The 13,398-nt window shown below is 43.1% G+C and overlaps 1 protein-coding gene across 4 annotated transcripts in view; it reads right to left on the bottom strand.

The window, feature by feature from the left end:
• Positions 1-13,398, bottom strand: part of BICD1 (BICD cargo adaptor 1) — a 674,082-nt gene that overhangs the window by 151,027 nt on the left and 509,657 nt on the right. For all 4 annotated transcript variants that reach the window (XM_069228220.1, XM_069228219.1, XM_069228221.1 and 1 more), the window contains exon 7: positions 12,532-12,739. In XM_069228220.1, the coding sequence (XP_069084321.1) occupies positions 12,532-12,739 (208 nt within the window). The remainder of the gene's footprint in view (positions 1-12,531; positions 12,740-13,398) is intronic.

Raw genomic sequence — 13,398 nt, 5'->3', positions numbered from 1 at the left:
AAGTGCACTAGAATAGATCATTGACAAGTTGAGAGTAGGTCTGCGGGTCAGATTTGCTTGCGAAAGTGGGGACCGAGAAAGATGGAATAACTGCAGAGGCTAGTGAAAAATCCCTAAGGTCCTGAAGCAATTGTGTTACCCTTCCTGTAGTAAACCGACAGATCTGTTTTATTTTTTGGTAGCTCGCGATACATGCAAGAAGTTGTTACGAGAGGAGCTGAGTGAAGGAGGACTAGCCGCGAGACTTTGTCAGCCGCAGTGTGTGAGTGTGACGTCACTAGGAGCCGCGCTGGGATAGGTTGGTTGTAGAGAAGGGTCGCGCACGGATTGGACGCAGTCCGTGTGGCTCGATTGGAAGGGGAAAGGCAAGCGAAGAGTATTCCGGGAATTAAAGTCACCTATTGATTACAAATTTTGTGAAATAAAAGACGAGAAAATGAAATTTTTTAAAGCATTAAGGAGTGCGATGAAGGGGGAGTCTTACATTAAAGCGAGCGTAGGAGAGGAGACGCCGCCCGAAGGTACACCAGCTTACATTGTAATGGAGGAAAAAGGGGTAGCTCCGTGCCTTTGGCTAAAGCAATGGCACAACCTGACAGAGAAACATGGGAGCGTAGCGTTCCCGATTCATGGGACATTCAATATAAGGAAATTAGAGAATTTGAGATTCACGATGTACGACATGAAGGTACCTCCAAGGCCAGCACAGTTTGAGGCTCTAGCAATTTGGGAACTGATGGCTAGACAGCAACAGCAAAATAAGTTCGAGACAAGGATAAGAAAGGTAGAAAAGACACTAGCGGACGCTAGGTGGGATAATGCACAGAAGGTGTGGAGGTCAGATGTATTGCAGGGGATAAAATTGTTTCCCGCAATTACTAAGGAAGAAGAGGAGACAGGTAAGAAAGCTACCTGTAAGACAAACAGAAGGTGTTCCAAGGATAGAGAGGACGAAGAAAAGTTGAGAAGAGAAGAGGAGTTAGAGGATGAGGAGTTAATCATGCAATTGCTGAACGACCGTCCACCACCTTATGCAGAGAGTGGACAAGGTCCAAGTACCAGTTCTGCCCCTCCGGCATCGGTACAGAACGGTGAAACTCAGAGTTCAGGAGCATCATCGGGATCTAAGGACCCGAGTCTACTGTTCACCCCGCAGATACCGCAGGTTAGGAGAATATATCCAGATGTGCCCATGTTGAAACCAGCAGAAAATTATCAGCCGCAGATCCCAGGATATTATAGCAATGACAACAGTGCAGGAATGATTCTAGATCCAACCGTAAGGGGAGTACAGAGTGGTCACAACCCGACATTGGCACAAGCCGAATCAACTCAGTTTTTGATGCCTCAAAAGCAGATGCAAGGGGGAAATGCACATGCTCAGATGACGGGGAGTCAGATGGGCATGCCGGCAATGATGACCCATAGTGTGGGAATGAACATGTCTCAGAACATGGGAAATGGACAGAACCCAGATGCGATATCACTACCCATTACTGTAGGTCCACCGGTACCTTTGTACAGTCAGCCTAACTTGGGTATGAGCGGTCAGGGATCAATGCTGCAGAGTGGGACAGAAAGGAGGTGCATAGAAAACACTCCAGGGATAACTCCGATAGCGGCTCAACCAACTGGATCTGGGTCCTTGATGGAGTTTAGTCCCATATGTGCTCAGTCGACACTGGTGAGGTCAAGTCCCCCACTGATGATACCGCTGTCATCGAATACTGAAAAGTTGCCGCAACCATCAATGGCAGTCGATGTGAATGCTACACTGATGGGGTTGAATGCACAACAGTCTGAATTCCACTCAAAGCTCAGCCAGTGGGAAGGGAGAAGATTATATGAATAGGATGAGGTTGAACATGGAAGCACAAGAATTGGTGGAAGGGACTATGGGTGTGAATAGGTTAGAATCCTACTCGGAAGAAGAGCTGAGGTATCTATGTCCCAGGATTACGAGAGAAGTGAACAAGGTACATAAAAGCTTGCAAGAAATAGCTGACAAAAACGGGGTTGATATAGACAAGACGAAGCACTTGAGCAGGAGCTACAGGTTGGATTTTGGGACCACAGACTTTGAACACATGAGGTCAGCAGGCATGAAGGCGCACCTTAGAGAATTGCTGCAGAGTGCACAAGTGTGGAGGTGCTTAGACAAGTGGGAAAGCAGGTGGGTAAAGAGAAAGGAAAAGAGGAGGGACAGTGCTACAGAACTCAACGAGAAAAGACCACAGAGTAGCGAGGCAGTAACCATGTTACCAATGAGGGAGACAGCAGGGGGAAAATTAATACATGTACCATGGCACAGAAGCGACATTCAGTCTTTTACGGGTGATTTTCCCAAGCTGAGAGAGAAGCCGATTGAATGGTATCAACAGACTGACAGGTTTGTGAAGCTTGCAAAATGTCTCTGGGAAGACCTGAACACCCTCTTTGAGATTGTGGTTCCAGCAGATTTGTGGGAGGATTGCAAAAGAGCTGTAGGTTGGCCGACAAGTGAACCAGAGAGAGACAGGGAGACGGGTGCACCATCACCTATGGTGATGAGCTTGTACTATAAGGTAATTGAGCATTTGAAGACGAAGGTTGCCGCGAAAAATGTGGATTGGCAGAAGATCGATCGAACGGCCCAAGAGGCTAAAGAGTCGAAATTGAAGTGAAACAGAAAAAGTTGAAGGAGAAAGTGATGATGATGCAACTTAAAGCAGCTCAGACAGGTCTGCAAGGTTTGCAAGGGATGCAAGGGTTCCAACAGCAGGTACCGCAACCGCAGCCGCAGTTGCAGGGAAATATGATGTTTCAGCCACAGGCGAGAGGCAGAGGTAGAGGAGGTTTTGTGAATAATGGCCCGGATTTGAACACTGTTGTGAATGGTGTGCAGGCAATGAAGAAGGTGATGCCGTGTCACGTGTGCGGAATCGTCGGTCATTGGAAACGCGAGTGCCCGATGGTGGTGCAGGAAGGTGCAGGTGCAGGTGTTAGTCAGCAAAACAATGATGTCAATGCATTTCAGACAATGAGGGGACCAAAAATGAGAGGTCCAAACCCAAATTTTCAGACCGTAAATCAGTTGCAGGGATTACAACCTATGCAGCCGCAGCAGATGCAGATGCCTCGTATGCAGATGACGCAAATGCAGCCAATGCAACAGCAGTTACCCATGGTACCTAATCAGCAAATGCAAATACCTTTGGCACCAATGGGTCAGCAGCAAGTGATGGTTCCTCCACAGGTCTCGGGTCAGGTAATGAGTACAAATGGCACCGTACAACAGTTCCCACTACACAGTGAGAGTGGAATAAACAATGTATGGGAGAGTGAAAGTTCAGAAGAAGAAGGAGATTGTGTGCTTGCAGCATCCTTGGAAGTTGATCAAAAGGGTCCATACGTAGAGGGAAGAGTGATGGGTCATCGTGTCTCATTCTTGGTTGACACAGGAGCAACACGTTCAACCGTTAAGAGCAGTGAAGTACCAAATTTGCCACTCTCAGGGAGGACAGTTCAAGTGGTGGGAGTAGCAAACAGGCACCTGACGAACCCAATAACAGATCCGGTACCAGTCAGCATCGGTAACTATCAAGGGGTACATCAGTTTGTGGTATGTGACTCAAGCCCGATAGCACTGTTAGGGAGAGACTTGTTGTGCAAATTGGGATGTTCGATTATGTGTTCGAACGAGGGAATTAAAATTCAGACGAGCAGTGATGGGGAAGAAGAGGACAGTGTAGAGGGGGATGAGATGGAAACAGTCGATGAAGAATATCCTCTGATTTGTCTTTTCCCGATGATAACTGAAGAAGATATTCCAGCTGAATTACGGGAAACAGTCGGAAAGGAAGTGTGGGATATGACAGGGAAAGAGGTGGGATTGATGAAAGGAGTGGAACCAGTGAAAGTGACTGTGAAACCCAATGCAATCTTTCCCCAGACCCCACAATACCACATGGCACAGGACACCCTCATGAAAGTTGCCCAACTCATTGACGAATTTGTAAAACAGGGAGTACTGAAAGAAGTGTTAAGCAGTCCATGTAATTCACCAATAATGGGACTAATAAAGCCAAGTGGAAATGTCCAACTAGTGCAGGACTTGAGGAAAATAAATGACATCATAGTCAAGTGTTGCCCTGTCGTACCAAATCCAGCTGTGATAATGTTTCAAGTCCCTTGCGATGCCGAGTGGTTCTCAGTCATTGACTTGTCACAGGCATTCTTTTCTGTACCTCTTCATGAGGACAGCCAATTCCTCTTTTGTTTCAAATTCCTAGACAGAGTGTACAGTTGGTGTCGAATTCCTCAAGGGTTCTCTGAGTCACCGTCCATCTTCAATCAGATTCTAAAGAAAGATTTGGAAGCATTAGAATTGCCATTCGAGTCAACCCTAGTACAGTACATTGATGACTTACTGGTTGCATCAAAGACAGAAAGTGGCTGCACAGCCGATACCAATGCCCTGTTGAACCATTTGGGAAGGAATGGACACAAGGTGTCTCCTTCCAAATTGCAGTTCTGCCAGAAGAAAGTGAAATACTTGGGTCACCAAATAGAGAAAGGGTCACGGAGAATAATGAAGGAAAGAATTACAAGTGTACTTCAAATGAGTCCACCAAAGACAAGGAGGGAGGTGAGGAAGTTTTTGGGAATGGTGGGCTACTGTCGCCAGTGGATTCCCAACTTCTCGACTCTAGCAAAGCCTTTACTGAAACTGACCCAGAAGGATGCATTGGATCAAATTGAGCTGAAAGGAGATGAGATGGATGCTTTTATTGAACTAAAAGAATGCATGTGCAGGGCTCCAGCTTTAGGTATGCCTGACTACACAAAGCCTTTCACATTGTTTTGCCATGAACGTGATGCATGTTCTTTGTCTGTCTTGACTCAAGCCCATGGTGGCATAAACAGACCAGTAGCGTATTTTTTCGGCTACTTTGGATCCGGTCGCAGCAGCACTTCCAGGGTGTTTGCGCGCCGTAGCAGCAGTTGGTATCAGCCTCACTCAGAGTGAAGGAATAGTGATGGGACACCCAGTAACAGTCATGGTCCCTCACTCAGTTGAGATACTTTTGACCCGCTCCCGAACGCAACACATGACTGGAGCAAGACTCACAAGGTATGAAACGGTAATTCTGGGTTCACCGAACGTGCAGCTGAAAAGGTGCACTACGTTGAATCCAGCAACATTACTTCCTGGTGAAAATGCTGAAATTGAGAACGCTGAAGACGTCGAGCATGACTGCCTTCAGGTGACTGAATTTTGCACAAAACCTCGACCTGACATTAAGGATACTAAGCTTGATGAAAATGACCAAATTGTTTTCGTTGATGGTTCATGTCTAAGAGATGGGATGGGAATTTTGAAAGCAGGATATGCTGTATGTACTGTAACAGGTGTCTTGGAAGTGGGCTGGCTTCAAGGAGTCTATTCTGCACAAGTAGCAGAACTTGTAGCCCTTACAAGAGCATGTCAACTGTCTGCATTGATGAAAGTCACCATTTACACTGATAGTCAGTACGGGTTTGGGATTGTGCACGACTTTGGCCAACTATGGTCACAGAGAGGTTTCCTGACTTCTTCAGGATCCCCAGTGAAAAACGGGGAGAGAATAAGGGAATTGTTACACGCCATTCAGATGCCAGCCGAAGTTGCAGTGGTAAAGTGTAGTGCTCATACAAAAGGACAGGACTATGTTTCTCTGGGAAATGCATATGCGGATCAAGTTGCAAGATTTTGTGCCTTGAACTGTATATTACTCAGGGATGAATGGAATTCGATAAGTGAGCCAGAACTCGAACAAGCTGAAGCATTTGCCTTAAAGGTCGTAGATACAATAGATGAACTAAAAGCATTGCAGAATAACGTCAGGGAGGATGAAAGAGATTCCTGGATTAAATCACAGTGTATAAAGAGACCAGATGAGTTATGGGTTTCAAATGAGGGAAAATTTGTTTTGCCAAATAGTCTCTTATCACAGCTTGCGCGGTTCTATCATGGGCAAGCTCACCTAGGGAGAGATGCCATGATAAGATTGTTCAAAACTGATTGGTTTAATCCCAGATTTCGTCAAGCTGCAGAAGCAGTTTGCCATCGATGTGTCACTTGCCAGCAGATGAACCCAGGAAAGGGAACAGTTGTGAACGCGAGCCACATTGGTAGAGCAAGTGGCCCGTTTAGTCGAATGCAGATGGACTTCATTGAGATGCCTGTGCATGGAGGTCTGAAGTATGTGTTGGTGATTGTGTGCATTTTTAGTCACTGGATTGAGGCGTACCCCACACGTAGAAATGACAGCCTTACAGTTGCAAAGCTATTGTTGAGAGAGTTGATACCACGTTTCGGATTCCCGATCTCTTTAGAATCATATAGGGGAAGTCACTTCAATAACGAGGTGATAAAGTTACTTTGCGAAGCGCTGAACATTGAGCAAAAACTGCATTGTAGCTATCGCCCTGAAGCATCAGGACTGGTGGAGCAGATGAATGGTACACTGAAATCAAGAATGGCGAAAATATGTGCATCGACAAATTTGAAATGGCCTGACGCATTGCCCTTGGTGTTAATGTCAATGAGAAACACCCCTGATAGAAAGACTGGATTGTCTCCGCACGAAATTCTCATGGGCAGGGCCATGAGACTTCCTGCAGTTCCCGCAAACGCGCTTTTGAATATTACAGATGATATGGTGTTAGACTACTGCAAAGGTCTGGCTGACGTGGTCCGCTCTTTCTCTCACCAGGTGGAAGCAACCACCTTGCCACCGATCCAAGGTCCAGGACACGCACTGAAAGCAGGTGACTGGGTCGTGGTAAAGAAGCACGTGAGGAAGTCGTGTCTGGAACCCCGTTGGAAAGGCCCTTTCCAAGTGATCCTGACGACGACTACCGCTGTGAAGTGTGCGGGGGTTCCCAACTGGATTCACGCCAGTCACACAAAGAAAGTGTTGTGTCCCACAGATGAGGAAGTTGAAGCGCTGAAACTGCCAGTGCCTGATAAAACAGTGCTGAGTGTTGAGGCAGAACAAAACCGAACTGAAAGTGAACAAGCAGGAACGGAAGAGAGAGAGATATTCTTGGAGGACGAAGAGACCAACTCACTTGGGGAAGACCAAGGAGAAAGTTCAGACAGCGACGAAGAAGCTGAAGGTGACAAAGAACCTGAAGCAGCTGAGGGTAGCAAAGAGCCTGAAGCAGCTGAAGGTGACAAAGAACCTGAAGCAGCTGAAAGTGATACAGAGCCTGACGAAAGTAACGGTGACGAAGGGCTCGAAAAAGGTGAAAAAGCAGGAGAGCCTGATCAGAGGAGGGCTTTCCCAGAAGCAGACGATACAGAAAAAGAAAAAGAGAACGTGATCGATTCCCCAGAAGGAGGGGACAAGGCAGGACAGAACGAAAAGGTTCAAGCTTCCACATCAAATGGACATGATGCAAAGAGGAGACTAAGTATATCACCAGTAAAACAAAGGACTGAAGAAAGTTTGAATGACGGAGAAAGGCCAAAAGTGAAAGAGAAAAGAAAAGAAGTAACTGTCGTGGTACCATCCTCAAGTGAAGGAAAAGACTTGGCCAAAGAGGAAAGTACCAGTGAGGCAGAATCGAAAAGAGAAGCAAAATTGAAAAGGAAAAGGATACCAAACAGAAGATATTCCGGTCCAGAATGGGCATATGCAGTCAATGACGATTGGACTGACGAGTTTGTATCTCTAAGCCTCGAGAACGAAGAAGAAGAGATACCAATAGAAAAGAAAAGTTTTATGGACTCTGTTGATTGAAAGGGTGATAAATGATATCGCTTGCTACAATATAACGTGAAACAAACAACCAGCTGAGACATTGCAAAACCGGATGAGACACTTGCTGAACTGATAAAGACTGAGTTATTGCTGAATTGAGACAAATGCTGCTAACCGATAAGTGACTGGCCTCTTGAAGAAAACTGTGTGAACATTGCGCTCGTGCAGCTTTGTAACTGAATTGCTAAATAGTTTCTTTATAGGTGCTTCTAGCTCTCTGATTCTATAGAGATCATGGCTACACAAAACAGTAGAGTGAAATATTGTAAATATGCGTGTATAGGCTTGATAATTGCATGTGTACTAATAATAGTGGGAATAGTGCTTGCTACACGTGGAAAGGGTGAGAATGAGAAAATCGATGCTTCTACTTTTGCTCCTGTTACTGTCACTGAACTAACTGCATTGAAAAGACTAGAATTAGATGAGAGACACTTGCATGATAAGAAAGAGCTTTCGTATAATGTTTTCTATCGCCTGCTAACAGAATATGTTGAGACTATGGATGCGAAAGATTGTTATGTGTGTACACAGATACCGACATCAGTAAAGGAAGGGGTGACATATCACCACATGCCTCTTACATACGGGATTACATGTAGTATAGTAATGTCTAGATTTTATGGTCAAACTAACATACAGTATTTTTATTCAAATTATGATGTTACCTTTGCATATGTTCCTATAATAGCGCAGCTAAGCCAGATTGCTAAAGATTGGGATGCTAAAATAATGAGGGAATTTTTCGAGCCAATGCAACCTTTTGAAACGGCTCACGCTCATAGGGAAAATCTTACCTGCTCGCTCTCTGCAGTAGAAATAAGCTTTTTAGATCGTACAGATGATAGAAGGGCACAAATGAATGCGAAATTAGAAAAGGAGCTACATAAAAGGGCTTCAGTAGATAATTATGATTTTGCCGCAATAAAAACACAAGGGAGAATAGCTTTAGATGCTTGGCATGTAGGGAAGTTTTGTATATATCGAGGTGAATCTTATTATGATAACATTTTTGTAGGAGCGAGTGAGTGTAAACATACGTTTATCTTTAAGGCCAAATGGACATTCATGATGAACGGACTTGACCCTGTCATTCCAGGTGTATATTACATTTGTGGGTATAATGCCTATTATCGTCTTCCAAAGGGATGGTGGGGGAGATGTTATTTGGGTATAGTGTTCCCAAAGGTTTATCAACTGGATGACCTATCGATGATTCAAAAGACATCTGGATCCCATCGTATCCAGAAAAGAGAGACCGCAGCTGCTGTGGTAGGAGATATATTTGGAGCCATGATTCCTTCATTGGGAGTTGTGTTGAATTCCATCAAAATAAGAAAGTTGTCTACTATAGTGGATAACATGTTGACAAAGTTTTCAGGTGCTATAATCCTGATAGATGCTGAACTTGCAGCGGAAAGAGCTATGACTCTTCAAAATAGGCTTGCTTTAGACATTCTTTTAGCAAAGGATGGCGGCGTTTGCAAAATGCTTGGTGCACGACACTGTTGTACGTATATTCCAGATAACAGTGTGAAAATTAAAACTATGCTTGCTAATGTAACAAAAGAGAGTGCAGATTTGAAGGAATTGAAAGAACCAGGAGTGTGGGAGAAGGTTGGAAAAGGACTTGCTTCAGTGGGAAATTGGATTTGGGGCATTTGGAATGGAATATTGCTAAAAATAATACAGGGAATATTAATTGTACTGATTTGCATATTTGGAATTTGGGGAATAAAAAGGGAAATAATAATGATTATGGAAAGAATTAAAAGAAGGAAGGAAGAGAAAATGATGAAAAGAATGGCAGAAGAATACAAAGCGAAAACAAGGGGAATTAAAAGGAAAAGAGAACTGACAGAATTTTAATGGAATAAAATTTGTGGGAATAGTTTGTGTGATGACAAGTAGTCATCAGAGGAGGGATTGATGAAGCAGAAAATGAAGGTTTTACATTTATTAGCGCTTAAACGTAGTGTGAAATAATCATGTGTGACTTTAACCGAACTAATAAAGATTGTACGGGGACAAAATGTGCCCTCAGAGTAGTTTGCCAACATTTATAAGCGTGCTTTATATAACGTGATGTATTAGAATTGCACTAATCCGACATAATCATAAACGTGTGCTACGATTTGCTTGTTTGAAATGTTTTAGCTTAGCATAACTTTAGTGCAGGCTTTGGCCTAGTTGCCCGGTCTCACGGTTTAGATGTTCGTATTTTTCCAATGTGCTATTAAACGTGTATTTTTGCTTGAAGCTGTACTTTTCCACTGAGATCGTTCACATGCTTATCTTAAAGTTTCGTGCCAGCTTGGCATTTTTCTCTTTGCTCCAAGGTCGATCTGCAGGTGCGGACAATGGAAGCTCTGAAAGTGAGTTAATTGGTATAAAATGTTGCAACTTGCGTACCCATCTCCAAGGATAATGTATGCTTAAGTAAAAGCTTGAGAACTGTCGTTTTTGATTGGACAATTTGAAGCCAACCTATGAACCCTCCAATGGAAGAACCTACTGGATTTGAACTGTTGTCTATTTAAACCAGGTGCACGAGAAGAAAGCAGCCATTGCAGCCATTACCAGCCATTATTGCCATTGCAACCATTATCGGACATCCTGCCATTTTGTAGACTTCGTAGCTATTATGGCCCACCTTGCTGCGACGCCATTTTGAAAGAGACTTTGATGCTTTCTCTAATCGAGAGAAAGAGACTTTATATGATTCTTGCCCTAGAGACTTTAACTTTGATCCCTTTGCATGAAGAAGTAGTTTTACCTTGCCGCCGTGAGGCAATTGCCCCGTCCACCCCTGCCCCTTTGCCCCGTCCCATGCTGATCGAGAAACGGTACCTGTGAGACGAAGACTTCCTTGTATGCTGATCGTAATTGGTAAATATGAAAGGAAATTGTACAATTGCATTGTGTTTCTTTTAGGTAACCAACTGCTGATTTTTGATAAGATCCCTAGTTAGGAGTTTTTTCTAAATTAATGTTGCTAAATTGTTTTGCATGAAGTCCCACATGCTGATGCTAATCTGAGGTTAGATGAGGATTCCTTTTGTTGCACGATGCAATTTGAGACCTTGTTATGCTGACTAAATGTATGCAATTAGTTCATTACAGATTATAGTTTTAGTGATTTGCATTGCTATTATTGAATGCCTTGTTATTCAAATGCTGCATAGATTGCACTTGTTTCGCCGTTATGGACAGCTATTAATGTTCATTTATGTTTATCATTTGGTGTTGAGACACATCTATATTGTGCTAGCTTTGTTAATATAGGGAAATAAATTCACTAACTTTGAATAAACTGGTGTGGTTATTCCTGACTGAAAGGTCAGGGTTTGCCGAAATGTATTCTGGATTAATTGTTAAGTGTTATATTGATCAGGGTATTGCTTATGTTCGTTATTGATTATTGATTTAATGAAATTGACTGATTAAGGGTGTCGTGGGTCCCACTTAGCCAAAAGATTCATCGGCCTAAAGAGCGTCCGAATATAGGTAAATTATTAATACGGAACGCTCTATCAGAAGTCATTTCATTTGCTCATATTTTGTGACCTCTTGTCTTTGTTTTGTAGCACAGATATGCGATCAGTGACTTAGAACATACTGTGGTTTTTTTTTTCTGGGCGCGGAAACATGGACTGGAAATCAAGGGTTTCTGTTACACTAAATTAGCCTTGAAGAAGGTGTATTATGCTGCTATTGCTTGAATTAAATCTGTGCTTTGCCTTTCTGTAAACATGAGATCCTTCTTGGCTGCACTACCACATGTATTTTTGTGAAACCTTCTGATTGTTTCTGTGGGTACTTCCATCTTCAATGACCAACCACAGGCATCACTTCCGACTGTGACCTATTGTGACTTCAGTAGCAGCAGATTAGCTATTCCATTTTGTTCCATAGTACAGGGACGATATTGACATTTTTTTCAAATTTGGGAAACTGAATTTTTGTTTTAATGATCTTGTTTTTATCTGTTCCTACAGTGCTCTTTTTCAAAGTAATTGTTTATATACTATCTGGCAACTTAATGATTACATAGCTACTCCTGGGTGACAAAAGTGTTTGAGGGTTTGGAAATTACACAAATAGCCTAAAATATTGAGAAGAAATGTGGATTCCCATCGATAGATCCCTTTGCAATGTATAAGGTTAATGACTGCTCCTTTGGCGATGCACCTATTGTTAATAACAGGAAGGTCTTTAACATATCAATAAATTAAAACGGATTGAATTATTATGAATTATGTCAAAGTTTTATTTGTTTTGTTTGTACATCCAAGTCAACCTGTGAGAGCTGACACTTTCAGTAGTATACTTTTTCGAAATGGGGAAGAGAGTGGAAACATGTCCTTAAATTTGCTGGAGTGAGCTACCATTTGGGAAACCTTCAAGGTGTATGAGTAAAAATAATGTGCCCACATTTTATCAATGTAGTTCTTAGACACCATTTCCACCCACTAAGATCTTAGGGGCAGAGCTTAGATGGCTCCTATTTTGAGATACTAGTGAATTGTGAAAAAGTGTCTTTTGTCCTCTTTCCATCACCCTCGGGTAAGCGGCTTTCATTGAAGCCTGGCCTCTGAATTAGCTCATAAACTTCACTGCAAGAAGCATGCCTTTGCCTCTGAGTGCCACTGCTGCCACAAAAGCTTGGGGACTGGGAGTGCTGACTATGCCATGGGGTAATGTCAATGGTTGGAGCCCTGGGTGGCCCCTCCTCACTTACTTTAGGGCTGCCGATCTTAGTCTTTCCAAGCTTGCCTTTGGTCCGCCTGGACTGCTCGTGGTCGAACTCCAAGTCTTCCAGTCGCTGAGTGAGGGCAAGCTTCTGCTGGATCGCCATCCTCAGCAAGGAGTTCAGAGTCTTCTTTTCATCCTCTGCTGCCGCTAACTGCCTCTGCATTTCATCCAGCTGAGTCACATATTCATCACATCTGCTCAAGCAAAAGAACAAAGTAGAAATCTAGTGACAAAGAAGTCTTCCATCAAGACCAAACACAGGAACGTCATTGCCTCTAATTTCTACTGACGTTAAACAAACATGAGTAAATAATGTAAAGATAGACCATGATCATAGAGCACGTACATGGATATGAAACGATTCAATTTAAAGTCAAGTTCGGGAGAATAGCAAGGATTTAAGAAAACTACATACAATGGTCTAATCAGGAGGCGGGGTGTTTTTTGGAATAGAGAATTAAAACAATCAAACAAGCTGACAGAGTCTACTACCAGTTTGACGAAGAGGAACAGAAAAATGGCTTTAGCCATTAACTAGAGGGTCTATCATAATATTTCATGGATCAATCAATTTCCAAATGTTATTCTACAAAGCCACTGTTTTAAAGGCGACAGGTAAACTATTGCCACAGGTGTTGAGAGGTTGCATGCCCTTGTGATTCGAGTGTTATTATGGGAGCACAAAAGATAGTGAATGCCGCTATACACATTGCCACATTTCCAGTGGCAATGGCTAAAGACACTCAAGGTTTTGCTGCTGCAAGGCCTAGTGACTGGAAAGAACCCCTAGAAGCTATCAAAAGATAAATGCTCTATTAGCACCAACAAACCAATACATTTTCTGAATTTATCA

This window comes from Pleurodeles waltl, chromosome 4_1 (assembly GCF_031143425.1).
Source record: "Pleurodeles waltl isolate 20211129_DDA chromosome 4_1, aPleWal1.hap1.20221129, whole genome shotgun sequence".
Classification (NCBI taxonomy): Eukaryota; Metazoa; Chordata; class Amphibia; order Caudata; family Salamandridae; genus Pleurodeles; species Pleurodeles waltl.
The sequence above is the reverse complement of the archived record's forward strand: the minus strand, read 5'-3'. Positions and strand labels throughout refer to the sequence as shown.